General features: G+C 35.2%; 1 protein-coding gene across 2 annotated transcripts in view; it reads right to left on the reverse strand.

Annotated features, from left to right (window-relative positions):
- GFRAL (GDNF family receptor alpha like) overlaps positions 1–22,465 on the reverse strand; it is an 83,238-nt gene extending 60,773 nt beyond the window's left edge. For both annotated transcript variants that reach the window (XM_078001281.1, XM_028847471.2), the window contains exons 1-5: positions 21,961–22,465; positions 21,437–21,693; positions 4,787–4,832; positions 2,576–2,705; positions 583–717 (exon numbers count right to left, since the gene is read on the reverse strand). In XM_078001281.1, the coding sequence (XP_077857407.1) occupies positions 583–607 (25 nt within the window). In that variant the 5' untranslated portion in view covers positions 608–717; positions 2,576–2,705; positions 4,787–4,832; positions 21,437–21,693; positions 21,961–22,465. The remainder of the gene's footprint in view (positions 1–582; positions 718–2,575; positions 2,706–4,786; positions 4,833–21,436; positions 21,694–21,960) is intronic.
- Positions 22,466–22,573: the final 108 nt, after the last annotated feature.

The raw sequence follows: 22,573 nt of genomic DNA on the forward strand, positions 1-22,573 counted from the left end.
AGAAAAAAAAGAAAAAAGAAAATAGCAGTCACTCTCCAATATTCACATTCTCAACTCTTGAACCTCCCCACAAATGTATGGAAGGTAGCACAAGCTAAAAACAAAACTATAGCTTTACTTGTTCTTGACATAGAATTGAAAATACTGTATATATGTTTCAAGAATATAAAATGTACATTATACATGGACAAATACACAATTATTATAACAAATCTTATTTTTTCTATTTTATCATTGACATATATAATCAAAATAACCTTTTATTTGAAAAAAATACTGCCATGGTTCTGAGAAGAATGCGTAAAATTGTAGCATTATACATGGCGTGAAAGGTAAGAAAATAATCTGAAATCTCGAATAATGCTGCCCTCAGCATCAGTAATTACAGCACTTTAGTAATTAAGAAAATCCTTTTGTAATTAAATTTGCTAATACATGATTAAAAGTGAATCGATTGGAGGTCAAGACTGAGAAAGATACTTAGGGAAAAACTTAGTTCTTAGGATAATGACGAAATATCAAATCCTATTTTTATCTTAGTAAAAATAAATCATTTAAGTGTATTCTTAGCAACTTGTTTACCTGAATCATTGCAGGCATCTTCCATTATTCTCCAAGCATGTTTACATCCATTTGCATCATGTAGGCATTGCTCTCTTAAATATCTGCAATTATTGGTTTGGGAAGTGTATTCATTTTCCAAGCTTAGCCCCAAAGCTTGAATAACAACAACAACAAAAACAAGTTTGTAATATAAGTTTGGCATCCATTTTCTTCGAATATAAGTTATTCATGATAAGGAGCAGAATTATGGAAAACAACATGTAGTGAAATTATTGATGGTGGGAATAACCTTAACCTCCTCTCTAGCTGTAGATCTATACTTCTTTCTATAGATTCTTAAATGAATTACTTTAAATTTGCTCATTTTGACTTCTCATCATCTATTCTTCAATTATAAATTATTTTTATTACTATTGTTCCATTAAAACTGCTCTTAAAAATGTCTCTACCCCTTTAAAGTCTAACTTAATGGTTTTAAACTTTATCTCGCCATTGAGCATTTTGTTGACTTTTTGTTTTTGAAACTTTTCCTTTGCCAGTCCTCCCTTCTTGTTCTCTTGATATTTATCCACTTTGTATTTTCTGACCACAGCTAAAATTCTTCCCAGGATCATTTTACTTTTCTAGCAAAGTATAATTTTAGCTTAGGTTCTCTTCTCAGACCTCTTCTATTTTCATTTTATACATTCTCTGCAGAAAATTCCATGTACTTTTATGGTTTGAACTAAAGTCTGATGATTCTCAAATGTATAATTCAATCTCAGTATTTCCAGTGTTCCAGTCATAGATACGTAATTGTTGTCTCTACCTGAATGTTTCAGAAACACTTTCACAGGGTCTTCATCATCATTGTTCCACTGTGGTCCACTCTACTTCATCCATAATGCCACAATTAACATAAGCACCAAAACTAGAAATCTTGGTTTTGTGGTGGACTATTTTCCATCCTCAACTTCACTCTCCCATATTCATTCTTGCTAAATTTGTTGACTTTCACTTTGAGCATTTGTTTAACTTATTAGTCAGTCTACCTCCAGTTTGAATCTTATTCAGAACCTTATTCAGATAGGCTCTGTATAACCCCTAATCTACCTAATGCACTATTCTAGTCTTGCCATTTTTCTGTTTATATCCTTTAAATGATTTCTCATATCAGGGCTCTCATATTCCTCACCATGTGCAATCTGGAAGACCTCAAGCATTTATCATTTCCCAAATGATCCATGTTGTCTTACACCTCTGTGTACATACTGTCTGGTTCCTGATGAGCATTTTCTTTCTTTTTCTTCCGGAATAACCCTTTTTGTTGTTTAAAACTGAACACAATTATTGGCTATTTTCTGGAAACTTTACTTGAATTCTATCCTCCCCTTTTTCCACACCCAAAATGAATTTGACGTCTTTCATCCACTTACTAGAACTGTAGGGATCCCCCAATTACAGAATTTACTGTTCCGTAGTGTATATATTCATGTGCTTGTTTCCACCACTGGATTGTACAGCTTCACCCACAGACATTAAGGATAATTTATAACTGTATTTTGTCATCAAACACAATTATGCAGTATAGGTATTCAATAAATGAATACTGACGTATACCCAACTTATTAGTTGTTTATATATAAGACATGTATAAATAACGGATAACATCTAAAAAAATAATACCTTCCAGATATTTACAAGTTACTTTTGCTAGAGGAGAAATACAGCAAATTTTCCAAAAACAATCAAGAAAATAGCAATGTTAATGTGTTACACAAGTTAGTCAAATTGATTCTGCAAACATATGAACTGACACTAGCCAAATCAATTAATAGAAAAAAAATGGGGATTGCAGTTGTGTTACAGAGACAGTTACAGTAACTGTCATCAAGAGAGTCAAGCTATAACTAAATAAGACTGAAATTATTTGAATTTTTAAACGCTGTTGTTAATCATGAATCACCTGTGACAATATAGAGTGATCGGCTTCAAGTAAGGCCTTGAAATCTTTTTTTTTTTTAAATCTTACCTCTTTCCAAATCTCATCTTATAAGAAGAATCCAAGACAACTGATTGGACCATATGTACTACTTGCTGGGTCACTGCACTTGGAGATTAGGCCCATGGGTGTAGCTTGGTAACATTTTCCTTGCTGAGGGCTGGAGTGGAAATGGACATATCAGCTTTCTGTTTTCTCATGTGTTCATGGACAACCACATCTAGCCAAGCCCTTGTACTCTTTAGTTGGCAAGCCCAGAGAAAGAAAAAGACGACCCTTTTGATCCTAGGCCAAAGTTACTTGGTCAAATCCAGTTTTCCAAAGACCCAGAAATAGGAATTTGAAGTCATAAACTCAACTTATAAGAAAATGGTTATTAATGCCATTAATCATTATATCTTGTGAAAAGCCCCCTCAAGAATCTTATAAGTGATAATTTCCTGGATATATCAAAATTTCATCAGTACTTCAGAGTAATAATCACTTGGAAATACTACATGTTATCTTCCCCAATTATGTTTTACTTCCTTACACATTTTCAGTTTTTGGTTGAACAAGCTACTTAATAGATTATTTTATAGGATTTTCCACACCTTCTACTCAGACAAAATATTGACTCAGCTAAGAAAACCACCTCAATGATTTGGTCCACAAGAATCAGAAATATAACTTTACCTTTCCAAAATCTGCCTTATTCATTCCTGACTATGATTTGTGGTTTTATATTTAACCTAGGATTTTTCAAGAATTTTCCTGTAATGCTTAATGAAAAATAACTTCTATTTTTGGATAATGCTGCAAATTATATCACTCTTTTAAAGACGTATAGGACTCATTATCCTATTAAATGGTCTGAGTTTTTAAAATTCATTGTTTTCCCCATTTCTTTGCCAACAGACATTTTCCTCATTATAAGACCTATTTAATGTCAAACAAGCATTCTAAAAAATATAATATGGGAAATGTTGGTACAACCTATCAAATAGTATAATTTTAGTTCTAACAATGTTAAGAAATTATTTCCCTCCTTCATGCAACCTGGCGTCAAGTTAATTTAGAAGTAAAAGATGAAAATAAGAGGCCATTGCCTTTTCAACTGAGGTCATAATGAGTCTGTAATGTATTTTGTGAGCTTCATTATGTTGCTGCCTGATCTATAAAAATTATAGTTTCCTATATTTCTCTTTACAACAAAAAAAGAACTTTAGAAATATTAACAATCTTTATAAAAATAAGAAAATATTTTAGGAATAATTACAAAAAGCAAAATTCTGGAACAATGGAAGACTATTACTTAAACCAAAGAAAAACTGAAAATATATAAGGGATTTCTCTCCTTCTTAGCTTGTTTCCTTGACTTGATATGACTCTCCTTTTATGTTCAATACAATTTAAAGTAAACTTTGCTTTCCTGCCCACAAGTATGCCTTTATTCATCAAGTGTATATTAGTTTAAAGGTAAAATGTCATATTTTTAAAATTACTATCTAGCTACAATTACAATTATTCCTTTTCTGAATTCAGTTTATAGATTCTACCAAATGCTAAAGAAGCTATAAAATATTCTCCAGTCACACATCTAGCAAATACATTTCCATGGGTTCTGCATTAAATAAAAATAAATTATTTTTCATCAACATCTTATAATACATTCATCGGATCCCATACATGAGAAGTAAGTCCACACTTGAGTTCTAGATCATAAAAATTAATCAAAATATGAAGCATTTTGATATGGTGTTAATTTGTTTTATTTCACTAAATTACTTCTAGTTAGTAAATATTAACACTGTAGGTAAACTGAATGGTTTAAATTAACCTTATTTTTATTAATTTCAAAGCAAAATAAATAAAATAGATAATAGTTTGAAATTTTTCATCTTATAACTTGTAAAAAGATACTGGAAGGTTTTATTTCTAAAAGGTTCTAACACATGTGTGAATTCCATCAATCCTAATAAATAACTCAAAGTCATTGGGTTACTTTATACAATAAGACAGAAACAAGCTGAGAGATTAATGCAATTATCATATTCTGCATTATCCATAGAGTTAGAAATAAATGAGTAAAAGTGAGCGTACATTTTTGCAAGAGGAATAAACCATGGTAAAGCATAAATTTGTAATTTACTTGGTACTTCATATTATAAACTCCTGTTAAGCTTAAGTGTGATAGTGTTCAGTTTAAAAAGAATTAGTATTATGAATAATTCAGATAAACCAGAGGCACCATTCACTTACCCAAGAAAATAAGCACTATCATGCTGGACAACTCACAGCTGTTCACCTGGAAAAAAAGGCAGATGTGTTTCTTCTGACAACTTTCTTAACAGTAACTGTACAGAATAAGGCTTCAGCCTCGGTGTTTGCTTCCTAAAGGCATTACCAGTTCAAGTCAGCTTCCTGGGTCATCATTTCCTCCCTAGTGTTTCCTAAGCTGTGAACTGTTCTAATTATATTCAAATTCAATTATTCTCCTGAGGGTGCTGGTCTTGGATAGTAGGATATTATGCCTTGGAGAAAGCCCATGAGCCAAATACTAAGAGAAATGATACATAATCTGCACATTCATGAAAAACGTTTACTTTCCTTAACTAAAATACTACACTACTTAAAAGCCTCCCAAATATGACCCCAAATTTTCAGACACTTGGGCATACTCAGTTTCCACTTTTTTAATTAGCCTCATTAAGGCAATTTCATGTCATTTGAGGAAACAGAAAAGCAGAAAAGGCACAATAGCCCTGGAAAATGTATGCGAAATCCAAGTTATACTAGAATTAGCCTGATATACCTCATACATACTGGGAAGCTGCTTCCCAAACTATGTTGTATTACATGTGCCACAAACCCCAGTATGCTTAAAAATTATGCCACTTCAGCTACAGTATCTAATACCCTTCAAATACAGCTACAGTGTTAAAAAAAAAGAAAAAAAAAATTCTTCCCAGTGATGCAGAAATTCCATGTTCCACTGGAAAGTAATCATCTACATTTGTGCTCATCCCTTGACAACTATTTTTTTTCCTAGTTTCAATGAAGGGACTTATTTATCTTATGTCTTAGTTTGGCTATGACCTTCTTCATGTAAACCTACAGCATATCATCTTTCTCGGGGTGCCATGAGACTTCTATTTTTAAATCACCTGGAAGCCTTTCTATAATGAACGCTCAAAAAATATATAAAATGCTGCTTCAGCAAGAAATTAAGAAGATATAGGGATGGGAGAGAAGTATTTGTGCAGTTACACAACTGAGTTTTTGATTGCATATTGTTCATGTTTATTTTATGCTAGTAGAGAAGTTATACTATATTTCGTTTTCCGCAGGCGTAATGAAAAAACACAGACTCTAGAGTCCAACAAACAAAAATTATAACACTGCTTTTCTCTGTAGATCTAGATGAGGGACTTGACTTTGGAAGTTATTCACTCCTCTGTAAAATGTGTTGATTGTGTTAATGCTTGCTGTAATATAAAGTATGTATATGAGGGGCTTACATCACACAAAAAAATTGATTATATTACATTCACTGAATTAATTATTACATAACAGAATGATTATAATATCATAAAATTAATCAATCTTCTCTTCATTTCAAGGGATTGAGTCATTAAACTTTCCTAATGACTTCTACCAAGATAATTGTTCTTTTTGATATAAGCCAACTTAAAAGGACTTAAGCTAGGACAGACTTGGTTACTACCATAGTTGAAGAGTCCAGGGGAAGAATTAAATTTGGGCGTGTTTTAAACTGTTTTTTTCTGGGTCTAAGTTGTTTGTTTCCTCCTGTCTCTTAGCTGCATTCTTCTCTACCAGTTCTATTCCCAGAAAGGCTATTTCCTTCTGGTGGGAAGATGGCTGTGAAGTCCTTGGCAAACATCCTTCTCTCTTAGAAAGCAGAGTAGAAAGTGTGATTCTTTTCCTATTAAAGTTGAAGAATTAAGTTACATCAGTTTTAGATGTGTCAAGTGCCAATCAGTTTTACAAAAGGAACTTACCCCATGTCCAGTATCATACATATAGGTTGTCAGTGGAGTTGGCCCTATTCAAAGCATAGAATCTGATGGTGCAGAAGGGGTGCATCATGAAGGAAAATTATGGTATTAGAAGCAGCAGCTGAAGGGATCTTGGGGCAGCAAAAACCACATACTTAGTAAAGCATCTAAGTACTGAGTTTAAGAACAAAAAACACAAGGAAAATAAACTTACGAAACAAAGGAAGAGAGTAACATATCTTTCTGTTCAAGGAAGGTGATATAATTATGATTTTCTAGAGTGCAGTGATACACAGATCCTGAATGTAAGACTCAGTGACTACTGCTAATCTTTGCCAAACAAGTACAGCTGCTGAGGTCCATAACTTATAGGTATAGAAAGCACCTGTGGTCATATGGCTGCTTATCCAAAACAAAATAATATCGGCTGTATTACCATTGAATGCCTGTTAATTGAGCCATCAGTCCTCTTTGTGTATAGACTCCTTCTCAGAATAATATTTTAAGGGCAAAACATTTTTAAAAGAATATAAAGCAATTAAGTATGTTAAAACATACTTGTCAAAATGTTTTAAATTTGTGATAAAGTAATATATATGCTTTATCATTGCAGAAGTAAACATCAAGATCCAAGTAAGTCTAAAAATACTGTCGTTTCAGTGTAGTGATTATCATAGACCCTAATTTGAGAGAACTTCCACAAATAAAATGTTATATAACAATATCTGTAATTTCTATTAGGGACAAAGATAGCACAGGAAGTACTAAATTTCAATAAGTTGAGTAAAGAGATAACACAATTTTACCCCAAGCAAATTATAGACACCTCAAATTAATAAAGCCCAATTTAATGTCAATGAAAATAATACTTTCATTTAAATGAAAGCTGCTATTGAATCAGAACATTTTAGAGATAGAATTATCAATTTTGATAGTTTCTAATTATAATGTGTACCTGATTTTAAAATGTATTCTACATTTCAAGTAAAATGTTGTAATATATAAATGAAACAGAAGAAAGTACAGCTGCTCTGGTGGGAATTTTCATGAGTAGTCCTAAGCTCTACTTATTGGGCTTTGTAAGCACATCCACAGCTGCTACTGAAGCATCCAAAGGCTCTGAAATTCCCATTCAAAATTCCCTAAATTGATGTAATTGCTTTTGATAAACTTTGTTTTAGCTAACGTATCATTCTCATGACAGTTAAATGCACTAGACCTCACACCTTGGCAAAAGACATGTAATATTTACTAAAAGACTTTTGTGTCAAAGACTCTACAAAAACAAAAATGAGGAACAGACACTAGTTGCATGAATTGGATAAACTAGAATACAAATTAAGCTACATAAAAAAAGAGAAAAAAAGAAAAAATATTAAATAAAACTCTGATAAATCAGTAAAAAACACTTCATATTAAAGGGCATTTCTTTTTGGAACATAAAGTTGTTTAAATCTTTTGTTCAATGACATTCGACTTCCTCCAATCACCTTTGCATTACCACTATATCTGTCTACTTAAAACTTTTGTAGCATGCTACTGTCTGGAGGAGTCTTTTCAGATCTAGCCAACCTAAAATTGACATTTCTGAAAAGAATACATACATATGTCATGAGTTTCTTGGCTAAAAGACCTGTAAACAGAGTTCTCAGACACCGAGTAATAAAAACAGATATGATGCAGTATTTTTTGGAGAAATTTAAAAATACTCTTGCGGTTTTTTATTGGAGGACCTCACCAAAATAATAAAATAATAATAATAATAATAATTAGGTTTACTTGATCACCTCACCATAACTTGCCCATCAAACTCCTCACTAACAGCCTGATGAGGTGTGGCCAGGAGTGGAGGGACAAGGCAGCCAAAATCGGGAGAAGCTGAGAAACCACAAGGAGGCAAGACTCTGAGGTTTGTTCTGCGGACTTCAGATGGACTAACATTACTGAGACTCAGTGGATGAAGAGGAAAATATAAGTGCTAATTATGGGTGGCCTTTTATGCTTCACCAAGAAGACTAACAGAAGAAAGAGAGGCTTTTGGTGAGTTCCAAAAGGGAGTAACCTGGTTGGGTTTTGAAAAATTGCTTAAGCAATGCTATGGAAGATGGTTTGGAAACAAGGTAAATTGCCTGTCACGAAGCTATGTCAGTAGTTTAGGGGAGAATGACAAGGGCTGAACTAAAAGTAGCAATGATGAAGAGAAAATGGCAGGTACAAGAAATGTCAGAATTTAAAATTTCCAGGATCTGGAGACCAGTTGAGATGATGGGCAGGTTGAGAAGGAGGAGGAATGAATTCTTACTTTTGTTTTGTGTGACTTGGTGTTGGTTGTCACCATTTATCAAGACACAAGGCTCACAATTCAGTGCTCTATATACAAAATCATTCAATCTACTGATTAAGTTAAAAATTATGATTAAACAGCCATTCCTTTGGCTCATGTCATCATTTGGGAAGACAGGCTGTCTGTCTTCAAGAGAACCAAAACAGCTCCAAAAAATAGATTGGATTGCCTTAGAGGATTAGTATTAAGTTCTGGCCCTCAATCTAGCAGGAAATCAAGAATGGATTCATTTATTATTTATTTTTTAAGCAATCATATTAATGGAAGTATTAATGATATCACCAATTTATTTACTTATTAAAAAAAAAAAAAAGCTAAATGCTAGCCAGTATCTTAACGTAGGTATGCTAACATAAAAATGGCAGGTAAAAATGTTTAAAGAGGATTAGTTCCATAATTCATTCTATATAGCCTGAATATTTAATGGTATCGGATTAGAATAAATCACATGTATCCCTCTTCATGATAAGAAGGTATATGTCATATTCTTTCTTTTTTGGGTAAATTAATATACTCAATCATATCAGTCCAATTTGGCTGAGACAGTGCTCTCCCCTTTCAGCTAAAATTGAGCAAGTCTCCGTGGTTGTGTTTTGTTGATGGTTGTGTTACTCTATTAGCTGGGTCTGATTTTCAGAAGTTTGTTACATCTCTAAGACCATAATTAAAATGAACTATTAAAAAGCATTCTTAACTCCTTTAAATTCCTTACTGTAACTCGTTTGCTGCTCTCTGTTTCCCATTTTATGTTACTATTACAGTCTAGTGCACATTCTAATTATCACCGTGAAAAGACGTTATGTACCTGCTGATTCAGCAAGGTTATTACTAAATGAAGGAAGACCAACATCTTACCAGATCACCTCAAAACATTATACATTTGTATTCACATTTAATGTTTTAGTCCTCTTTTTTATAGAAGGTAGTAACCTTTGAATTGTGGCCAGACACTGCCAACATTGTCTTTCAGAGAGATGACTTAACGGAGGTAGTGTATGGTCCTGCTGAATTCCAGATTGGACAATTTTGTAAGGCCAGTTCTCTCAATGATACACTGGAAAGGGGCTCTGGACATTCCATGGGGGAGATGTCTAACAGTAACATAAAAGGATTGTTAATAAGTTGCTAAGGCTATCGAAAACAGATCTATAACTGTTATAATGATCTTTTCCTTTTCAAAATAGTTTTTAAATTGTAAAGTTTTGGTACTTACATATATAGCATTTGAAAAATATAAGAAATAAAAGTAGCCAGGTGCGGTGGCTTACACCTGTAATCCTGGCACTTTGGGAGGCGGAGGCAGGTGGATCACCTGAGCTCAGGACTTCGAGACCAGCCTGGCCAACATGGTGAAACTCTGTCTCTACTAAAAATACAAAAATTAGCTGGGCACGGTGGTGCATGCCTGTAATCCCAGTTTCTCGGGAGGCTGAGGCAGGAGAATCGCTTGAACCCAGGAGGCAGAGGTTTCAGTGAGCCGAGATCGTGCCATTACACTCCAGCCTGGGCGACAAGAGTGAAACTCAAAAAAAAAGAAAAGAGAAAAAAAAAAAGAAAGCAAGCAAGAAAGAAAGAGAAAGAGAGAAAGAGAGAGAGAGAGAGAAAGAGAGAAAAGAAAGAAAGAGAAAGAAAGAGAGAGAAAGAGAGAGAGAAAGAGAAAGAAAGGAAAGAGAGAGAAAGAGAAAGAGAAAGAGAAAGAAAGAAAGAAAGAAAGAAAGAAAGAAAGAAAGAAAGAAAGAAAGAAAGAAAGAAAGAAAGAAAGAAAGAAAGGAAAGAAAGAAAAGAAAGAAAAGTATTTGTATTTAAGATACCCAGATGTATCTACTGTTACTTGGTGATGAACTTTCTTTAAACTGTTTTCCTTAGACGGATGTCAGCAACATGGCAGAACAGGAAGCTCCCGGCACTCCCAATACTCACAAATGCACAGAATGAACATCTCAATTAATTCCCTCTGAGAGAAAGTCAGAAATAAGTTGAGAGACTCCTGCCTAGCAGGCAAGCAAGAAAACATGCATGGCCGGGCGAGGTGGCTCACGCCTTTAATCCCAGCACTTTGGGAGGCCGAGGCTGGTGGATTATTTGAGTCCAGGAGTTCTAGATCAGCCTGGATAACATAATGAAACCCCGTCTCTACCAAAAATACAAAAATTAGCCTGGAATGGTGGTGCGCATCTGTAGTCACAGCTACTCAGGAGGCTGAGGCAGGACAATCACATGAACCAGGGAGGCGGAGGCTGCAGTGAACTGAGATTGTGCCACTGCACTCTAGCCTGTGTAACAGGACGAGACTCTGTTTCAAAAAAAAAAAAAAAATCCAAATAAACAAAACCCAAACATGCACTTCAAATGGGTAGACAAATCTGAGGCATACTTGAGCATGGACCCCTTTCCAGGTACTTCACCATATAACTGAAATCACTAACACTCAGCTTCTCCCTGTGGAGAAGACTGGGACCTCACATATAGCACCCTAGTTATAAGGTGCCCAACAGTTTGGCTCTTTAATTCACCAACTCTGGGAGTTAGAGAATTAGGCTTACACAAGTTTATTTAGACCACAGGAAAAAAGTGGCAGTTTTATGTGTGTGTGCAAGCACTTTTTCAGGGGCTTTAATACTGTGAATTAGCACAGAGACAAGACTCAAAAGTACCACTACCTGTTTCTCCCTGGAAGGTTTACAGCATACTCCCCTAGTGGCTACTTGACAGTCTGGTTTCTAACTAACACCATCTGAGAGTTAAAGGGGCAAGCAAAAAGTAGCTCTCTAACAGCCTGAGCAGCAGCTTAGCACTTCCTGAGACTCTTCCTCCAGCTCAACTTGGCAATAATCCTAGTTCTCCCAATTCTCTCTGGAAGGAGTGTGTTCACCCACAAAATGCTCTAACTTTTATGGCATTTACCAGAAATACTATATCCCAAAACTTCTGGCTCTAAGAGCAGAAGAGACTAGGCATCTACAAGTCTCCCTAGATCACAGAACAAAGAGATGGTTTTAAACAGGCATGCAAACCCTTCCAGGAGCAATATCTCTTGGGAGCAGTATAGAACAGGGGCTAGAATGCACAGCTCCTTTTGTTTGTTTGTTTGTTTGTTTGTTTTTTGTTTTCTCTCTAGCAGCTTACTGCACACTCATCCAGTGACAACTAGACAGCTTAACGTCCAGCTTGCATCAGGGAGCGAACAATGCAGACTAATAGTAGCTGTCAGGTAGACTAAGCAGAAAGTTGGCATGTCCCCAGCCTATTTATCCTAGAGTTTGTTCACACACCAAGTGTCACAACTTCTATAGGTCTATTTATTTCTTCCATTATTTTACAGTCTACCTATTCTTGAAAAGAGTTTGTTCACAAATTAAGTGTCACGACTCTATAGTTCCCACCCAAAGGACTGAATTCTTAACAGGCTAAGCTTGGGAGTGGTGGGGCTTTGCATTCCTAACTTACTCTAGATCGCAGACAACAAAGACATAGACAAACAATGGCTCCACTTCCAAAAGCTGTGTTCCCAGAATCAAAAAGTGTGGCCTGAACACAAATACAGGCAGTTTCCATAGAACCTCTCCCTGGCTTCGTGCAGAGAGAGTGGAGAAATAACACCTGCACCCAACTTCAACATGAGGATAGAAGGAACTGGACCACACATCTAACACTTGCATTAGAAATTTCTGGCCACGCCACATTTTGAAAGTCTGGCCTCTATCTTACAGTTCACAGAGTATTGATAGGACATGGCATATCCCAATCTCCTGGGAGTCACCAATAACAGAAACAGTGGCCTGGACAAACACAAAGCTTTGAGAAGCACGTTAAAATTTTTTGTCAAATGGACTAGTGGTATTTTTCTTCTACACAGGTCCTGTTTGATAAGACTGGGAAAGGCAGCTGTCTTATCCAACGTGCAGAAAACAACACAAGAGTCAAGGAAACTAAAGAAACAAGAAATATATATTTCAAATAAAGAGCAAAATAAATGTTCAGAAATTGACCCAAGTGAATGAAAGAGATGTAATTTACCTAACAGAGAATTTAAAATAATAATTATAAAGATTGTCACTAAGGTTCAGAGAGAAATGCAAAAACAAACTGAGAACTTTAACAAACGGAAAGTATATAAAAGTATCAAATCTTAGAGCTGAAGAATATTAAGCTAAACTGAAAAAATCAACAGAAAGGTTCACCCGCAAATGAGATTAAGCAGAAGTAAAACATCAATGAACTCAAAGACAAGTCACTGAAAATCATCCAATCTGAGTAGCAAAAAGGAAAAAGAATGAAAAAGAATGAATACATCTTAAGAGACATACTGACACCCTCAATCAGAGCAATATACACATTATAGGTGTTTAGAAGGAGGAGAGAGAGACAAGCACAGAACATATTCAAAATATAATGGCAGAAAATTTCCCAGTACTGGGGAAGAAAATAGAAAGCCAGATACAGGAATCCCAAAGAATACCAAATAAAATGAATCCAGATAAATCCACACCAAGTACCTATATATCAGGAAATACTGTGAGGCCATAAAACAGAACAAAATCATGTCTTTTTCAGCAACATGGATAGGCTACTGGAAGGTATTATCCTATGCAAATTAACACAGAAACAGAAAAACAAATATTGCACGTTCTTTCACATAAGTAGGAGCTAAACATTAGGTACACACAGACATAAATACAGAAACAATTGACACCGTGTGCTCCAAAAAGGGAAAAGGAAGGGTCCAAGAGCTAAAAAAAAAAACACTTCCTATTAGATACTATGTTCACTATCTGAGTGGTGGGATCAACAGAAGCACAACACCACACATTATGTCCCTGCAGCAAATCTGCACATGTACCCCTTGAATCTAAAATTTAAAAAAGGAAAAGAAACCCACATCAAGGCACATCATAACAAAACTGTCAAAACTTAAAGGTAGAGTATGGAAAGCAGTAAGGGAGAACTGAATTGTCACATTTAAGAGAACTCTGATAAAACTATCAGCAAAATTCTCAGCATTAACCTTGAAAGCTCAAGGGAGTAGGATAATATATTCAAAATTCTGAAAGAAAAAACCTGCCAATCAAGAATAGTATACCTAGCAAACCTGTCTTTAAATAATGAAGGGTGTTAAAGACTCTCTCAGAGAAACAAAGGCTGAGTTTGTCACCATTATACCTGCGTTATAAGAAATGCTAAAGGGAGTTCTTCAAGCTGAAGGAAAATAATGCAAAATGTAAAATAGAAACATGAAAACATGTGAAGGTATAAAATGCACTGGTAAAATTAATGGCATTTTTCAAATCCAAAACATTCCAAAATTATAATGATGGCAAACACATCAAGGATTTCTCTAGTATAAGGGTTAAAAGGCAAAATTCTTAAAAGCAACTACAGCTACAATAATTTGTTAAGTATACATATGATTAAAAGAGGTAAAGAATTACACCAAAAACATTAAATTTAGAAGGAGGAAAGTAAAAGTACAGACTTTGTGTAAGTGATCAAACTTAAGTTATTATCAACTCGGCATAGCTTGTTATAGGTATAAGATGATTTATGTAACCACAAAGTATGAGCCTATAATAGATACACAAAATATTTTGAAAAATTCAAAATATATCACTACAAAAAGCAAACAAATCCCAAATAAAGAAAACAAGAGATAAGGAAAAAAATGTAGGATCTAGAAAACAACTTGAAAACAATAAAATGGAAGTAGCAAGTTCTCATCTATGAATAATTACTTTAAAGGTTAATGGATTAAATTCTGTAGTCAAAAGGCATACAGTACCATGATACATACCAAACAAGATCCAACTATATGGACCTACAGAAGACTTATCTTACCTTAAAGGACACTCACAGGTTGAAACTGAAGTGATGGAAAATGATATTGCACGCAAATAAAAGAGAGCAGGGGTAGCTATATTTATTTCACACCAAATAAACTTTAGGTTAAAAAAAAAACTGTGAAAAGGGATAAAGAAGGTCAGTATATTATAAAAAAAAGATCAATGAATCAAGATAATATAACAATTGTAAATACATATGTGCCCAACACTGAAGCACCTAAAAATATAAACCAAAGATTAAGAGATCTGAAAAGATACATAAGTGCAGCACAATAATAGTAAGTAATTTTAATATCCCACTTCCAACAACAGAACTACTAACTAGACAAAAAATTAATAACAAAATATTAGACTTGAACTATACTTATACCAATGGAGTTAACAGACATATGCAGAACATTTCATCCAACAGCAACAATATATACATTTTTCTCAATTATACATGTAACATTCCCTAGGATAAATCGACAGACCACAAAACACATCTTAACAAATATCAGAAGATCAATATTATATCAAATATCTTTCTCAATCACAAAGGTATGACGCTAGAAATCAATAACAGGAGGAACCAAGAAAAATTAGCAAATATATGCAAATTAAATGACATGCTCCTGAAAAACTATTGATTCAAAGAGGAAATTTAAAAATTAATTTTAAAAATATATAAAGAAAAATGAAAATACAACACACTAAAATTCATGAGATTCAGCAAAAGTGTTTCTAAGAGGAATGTTTGTAATACTAAATGCCTACGTCAAAAGAGAGGGTGAAAGAGGGAGAGATTTTATATAAACAACTTAATGTTACCTCTCAAGGAATTAGTAAAAGAAGAACAATCTAAGCCTAAAGTTAGTGGAAGAAAAGAAACATTTCAGAGCAAAAATCAATGAAACAGAAATTAGAAAACGAATACAAGAGATCAATAAAGCTAAGGGTTGGTCTTCCAAAAAGACAAACAAAATTGACAAACCTTAGCTAAATTAACTACGGCAGAATAGAGGTGGTTCAAATGAACTAAATCAGAAATGAAAAACGGTATCACAATTGATAATACAAAAATACAAAGGATCTTATGAGACCACTATGAACAATTATATGCCAACAAATTGGACAATGGAGAGGAAATAGATAAACGCTTTGATACATAACCTTCCAAGATCAAATCATGAAATTAGGAATATAAACGGAACAGTAATGAGCAAGGAAATTAAATCAGTAATGAAAAGTCTGCCATCAAGGAACAGCCCAGGAAAAGATATTTTCATAAACGTATTCTACCCACATTTAAAGAAGAACTAATAATAATTATTTCCATACTCTTCAAAAAATTGAAGAGAAGGAAACACTTCCACAATCATTTTGTAAGGCCAACATTAGCCTGAGACCAAAGTCCGACTAAGAAACTAACAGAAAAGAAAATTACAGATCAGTATTACTGATGAATATGGATGCAAAAATCCTCAACAAAATACCAAAAACTATATTCAACAGTACATTAAAAGGATCATTCACCATGGTCAAATGGAATTTATTCCTGGGATGCAAGAATGGCTTACCATATGCAAATCAAGTGGGGATTGTTAATGGGTGCAAAAATATAGTTAGATAAAATGAATAAGACCTAGTATTTAATAGCACAACAGGATGACTACAGTCAATAATAATTCATTGTATATTTTAAATAACTAAAAGAATGAAAGTGAAATTCCCTAACACAAAGAAATGATAAATGCTTGAGGTAATGAATACTCCAAATACCCTGATGTGATTATTAAACATCATATGCCTGTATCAGAACATTGCATGTACTCCATGAAAATACATACATATTGTATACCATAATAATTATAAATAATATTTTTTAGATTCACTCTGCTTCTAGGTCTACAGATGTGGTTTTCTACCTATCACAAAATAAATTCATGAAAGTAAAAAACAATTAAAAATGTGATTCACCATAGTAACAGAATAAAGAATAAAAACAATGTAGCCACCTCAATAGATGAAGAAAAATCATTTGAAATAATTTAACATCCTTTCATGATAAACTTTTGAAAATCAGTTATAGAAGGAATATTTCTCAACACAACAAAGACCATATTATAACAAGCCTACAGTGAACACCATACTCAGTGGTGAAAAGTTAAAGTCTTTTGGATCAGGAGCAAGACAAGGATGTCTGCTTTCATCAATTATGTTCAACATAGTACTGGAGGTCCTAGTCAAAACAACTAGGTAAGAAAAAGCATTCAAATAGGAAAAGAAGAAATGAAATTGTTTGCTGATGACATGATCTTATATATAGAAAACCCTATAAGACTCCACCAAAAATAATTGTTAAATTAACAAATTTAGTGAATTTGCAGAATACAATATCAACTTACAAAATCAATATTATTTCCATACACTAACAATATACAACCTGAGAAAGAAATTTTTAAAAAATCCCATTTACAATAGTATCTTACACACACACACACATACACACACACACACACACACTCACTCATTTAGAAGTAATCAATGGAATATGATAGAAATAAACCCACATAACTATGGTTAGTCGATGCACACACACATGTAGGAGTAAATTCAACCAAGGAAATTAAAGTTCCACATACTAAAACCTATAAAACACTGTTGAAAAAACCTGAAGATGACACAAATAAATGAAAAGCTGGTCCATGCTCATGGATTAGAACAATTAATATTGTTAAAACGGTCATACTACCCAAAGCAGTTCCAACGTAATCCCTATGAAAATTCCAATGCATTTTTCACAGAAATAAAAAATTGTAAAATATGTATGAAACTACAAATAGCCACAAATAAAAATCTTGAGAAAAAATAATGCTGCAGATATCACAGTATCAGACATTAAAACACATTACAAAGCCAGCAGCGTGGTACTGGCATAAAACCAGACATATCAATCAATGGAATATGATAGAAAGCCCAGAAATAAACTTACATACCTATGGTCAATTAAATTTTCATAAAAATAACAAGATCAAACCATGGAGAAATGACAGACTTTTCAATAAATGTTGTTGGGAAAACTAGATATGCACACACAGAAGAATCAAAATGAACACTTATTTCAGCCCTTGCACAAGAATCAACTCAAAATGGATTAAAGACTTAATATAAGACTTGAAACTATAAAACTACTAGAAGAAAACATATGGGGAAACCATCATGACCTGGGTATGAGCAGAGATTTCTTGACCCCAAAAGCACAGACAATAGCAGCAAAAATAGACAAATGGTATTGCATCAAACTAAAAAGCTTCTGCAGGAAGGAAAGGAAACAGTTAACAGGCTAAAGAGGCAACCCACAGATTGGGAGAAAATATTTGCAAATTACGCATTAGATAAAAGGCTAATATCTAAAATATGCATGGAACTCAAACTCCTCAATAATAAGAAAACAAATGATCCTATTAAAAATGGGCAGAGGACTTAAATAGACATTTCTCAAAAGAAAACATAAAAGTGGTTAAAAGATACATGAAAAAATGCTCAACATCTCTAATCATCAAAGAAATGCTAATTAAATCACAATGAAATATTATCTTATACCTGATAGACTGGCTATTATCAAAAAGATGAAAACTAACAAGGGTTGATGAGGATGTGGAGAAGAGGGAACCCTTGCACATTGCTGATGGTATTGTAAATTAGTACAGTTATTTTGGAAAACAGTATGAATGTTACTAAAAAACTAAAATTAACTACACAGTCCAGCAATTCCACTTTTGAGTATATAGTCAAAGGAATTAATATCAGTATGTCAACAAGATGTCTGAACTCCCACATTCACTGCAGGGTTATTAACAATAGCCAATATTTGAAAATAACTTAACTGCCCACCAACAGATGAATGGATTTTGGCAATATGGTATATATAAACAATGGAATACCATTCAGCCTTTGAAAGGCAGGAAATTTTGTCATTTATGACAACATGGATGAACCTAGAGGACATTATGCTAAATGAAATAAGTCAGACACAAAACAACAAATACTGCATGATCTCACTTACATGTGTAATTTAAAAAGGCAAACTGATAGAAATACAGAGTACAGTGATGGCTACCAAAGGCTATTACACTACATTGTAACTAAATGTAGTTAAAAAATAATATACTTTATATTTCAAACTAGCTACAAGAATGGATTTTAAATGCTCTCACCAAGAAGAAAAGATAAGCATTTGAGATGACAGATAAGTTAATTAGCCTGATTTGATCATTCCACAAGGTATGTTTGCATCAAAATGTAACATTGTATCCAGTGAATAAATACAATCACTATTTGTCTATTAAAGATAAAATATTACTGAAGAAAAACAAAAGATAGGCTAATTCCCCTTGAGGAGGGGTAGTGAATACCACAGTAAGTGTGTATAGTAGTGATTCATCTAGCTGTTTCCCAAAGGGACCAACTGCCAGAATTTGGGCAATGGTAGTATCAGCATATGGATAAGAAGAATACCTAGATCTACTGTGGAATCTTAAAAAAAATTCAAAAATGTTTTACTTCCATTTATTTATTAGATTTTTAAAGCATAATTTTTATATTTGTATACACATTTGGACATTAAAATGTAAATAGCCTCTTTATTATTCTTCTTGCAAAATCAAGAAAATAAAAAAAGTTCACCATGATATGACTACATATGTGTAAGCAATATTAATATTTGGCTACATTTCTTAGATTTTTGCCATATATACATATGCACCATATATATCATTTTTGAATGCAGAGATAGTACAGGATTATTTGTTCATTAATTATAGATGAAAATAATGTGAACAAAGGCCTGGTGAAAGTTAACATCAATTCTGAGTTTCCAGCTGACTATTTCCCCCAAACTTCCACATTTACTTACTGGATTTAAAGTGTTAATATATATATTTTTTAAGAAAACAGACCCTCCAAATTCTAAGTGTTAAAGCAGAAATTCAAGTGACTCAAATTCTGTGAAAAGAATATAAACATTATATCCATGTAACAATACATTTTTTGTGTCAAAATTACTCAGTTGTAAATGTGGTACATATATACCACGGAATACTATGCAGCCATAAAAAGAAACAAGAGCATGTCCTTTGCAGAGACATGGATGGATCTAGAAGCCGTTATCCTCAGCAAACTAACACAGGAACAGAAAACCAAACACTGCATGTTCTCACTTACATGAGGAAGCTGAATGATGAGAACACATGGTCACATGAGGGGTAACAATATAAACATACACTAGGGCGTGTCGGTGGGGCAAGGGGAAGGAGAGTATCAGGAGGAATAACTAATGAATGCTCAGCTTAGTACCTTAGTGATGGGTTGATCTGTGTGGCAAACCACCATGCCACACGTTTACCCATGTAACAAACCTGCACATCCTGCACATGTACCCCAGAACTTAAAAGTTGATGAAGAAAACAAGAATTATTCAGTTATCTTTTGTGATTATACAAATAACCTGTAAAAATAGTTAAAAAATAAAAAGAAAATTATAAATAATAAATTGAAAACATGCAATTAGCCTTCTAAAGATAAATGATATAATATTTGATATATAGCTTTCAAATTTTCTAGACATATTTGTAAACATATACCATATGTATCCTATACAGCTATACTCTACATAGTGTTCTGTAATTTGATTTGCTCTCTTACCAATGCCCACAAAGACCTCTCCATGTCCGTATGTAAATAAGAAAACTGTCATATTGACATCGACCCAGTGTTCTATTATGATGCTTTAAACTTTATTTAACCCAATATTTATTCGTTTATTCAATAAATATTTATTGAACACCTATTACATACCAGGCCCAGTTTTTGCTTTAGAGACATGTATTAAGCCATCCTTGTACTGCTATAAAGAAATACCTGAGACTGAGTAATTTATAAGAAAAGAGATTTAATTGGCTCATGGTTCTGCCAGCTGCACAACAAGCATAGGGACATGCGCTTCTGAGGGAGGGTCTCAGGGAGCTTTTACCCATGGTGAAAAATGAAGCAAGAGCAGGTACTTCAGATGGCAAAAGCAGGAGCAAGTGAGAGGAAGTTCAGGGGAGGTGCCACACAGTTTTAAACAACCAGATCTCGTGAAAAGTCAGAGCCAGAGCTCTCTTCTCACCAAAGGGATGGCCCAAGCCATTCATGAGGGATCTACCCCATGATCCACATACCTCCCACCAGACCCCATCTCCAACACAGGGAATTACATTTCAACATGAAATTTAGGTGGGAACAAATATCCAAGATATATTAGATAGATAATAAAAGAGCTCCTCTTTTGGAGTTTATATTCTAGGTGATTAATGCAAGCATAAAAAAAAAAGTAAATACTATCTACATCAGGTATCTGTAACTCCAAGGAAAAGCATAAGGCAAGGCAAAGAAGATAAGATATAATGGAGTTGTGCGGTTAAGAATGACTATTTTACAATGGTCGAGTAAGTAAAGCAACTGCAGAAACAAGACACTCAGAATAAGTGATGAGAGATTACAGCTAGAGAGAAGAACGATTGCAAAAGCCTTGAGATTAAGTATGCGCTTGATGTGTTCACAGACTAGCTATTGGGCCACTGTGGCTGGGCAGAATGGGCAAAGGGCAGAATGGATAGGGGTCAGAGAGGCTGTGGGGACGGATGCTATGGGAATTTACAGGGATATAGTAAGGACTTCAGTTTTTTACCTGAATAAAATAAGGACCCCTTGTGTGCCTGCAATTGGTGGGTTCTTGGTCTCCCTGACTTCAAGAATGAAGCCACATACCCTCGCAGTGAGAGTTACATTTCTTAAAGATGCTGTGTCGGGAGTTTCTTCCTTCAGACGTTCAGATGTGTCTGGAGCTCCTTCTTTCTGGTGGGTTCGTGGTCTTGCTGACAGGACTGAAGGTGCAGACCTTCACAGTGAGTGTTACAGCTCATAAAGGCAGCATGGACCTAAAGACTGAGCAACAAGATTTATTGCAAATAGTGAAACACCTACCCTTCCACAGCGTGGAAGGGAACCCAAGCACGTTGCCACTGACTGGCTTGGGCAGCCTGCTTTTATTCCCTTATCCGGCCCCACCCACATCCTGCTGATTGGTCTGTTTTGACAGGGTGCTGATTGATGCATTTACAATCCTTTAGGTAGACACTGCTAGATCTAAAAGTTCTCCAAGTCCCCACTAGGTTAGCTAGATACAGAGTACCCATTGGTGTATTTACAAACCTTGAGCTAGACACAGAGTGCTGACTGGTACACATACAATCATCCAGCTAGATATAAAAGTTCTCCAAGTCCCCATCCGGCTCAGGAGCCCAGCTGGCTTCACCTAGTGGATCCTGCACCGGGCTGCGGCAGAGCTGCCCGCCAGTCCCCAGCCGTCGCCTGCACTCCTCAACCCTTGGGCGGGCGGTCGATGGGACCGGGCGCCAGGGAGCAGGGGGCGGCGCCCGTCGGGGAGGCTCTGGCCACGCCAGAGCCCAACGTGGAGGGGGGCGCTCAGACATGGCGGGCTGCAGGTCCCGAGCCTGCCCTGCGGGAAGGCGGCTGAGGCTCCGCGAAAAGTCGAGCACAGCGCTGTCGGGCCAGCACTGCTGGGGGACCTGGTGCACCCTCTGCAGCTGCTGGCCCAAGTGCTAAGCCCCCCACTGCCTTGAGCAGGGCCACTGGCCAGCCGCTTCGTGTGCTGGGGCCCGCCGAGCCCGTGCCCGCATCCGCCGGAACTCGCACTGGCGCTCCGGAACTCGCACTCGCCAGCAAGCGCTCCTCGCAGCCCTGGTTCCCGCCTGCGCCTCTCCCTCCACACCTCCCCGCAAGCAGAGGGAGGGGGCTCCAGCTT

The sequence above is a fragment of the Macaca mulatta genome, chromosome 4 (genome assembly GCF_049350105.2).
Source record: "Macaca mulatta isolate MMU2019108-1 chromosome 4, T2T-MMU8v2.0, whole genome shotgun sequence".
Taxonomy (NCBI): Eukaryota; Metazoa; Chordata; class Mammalia; order Primates; family Cercopithecidae; genus Macaca; species Macaca mulatta.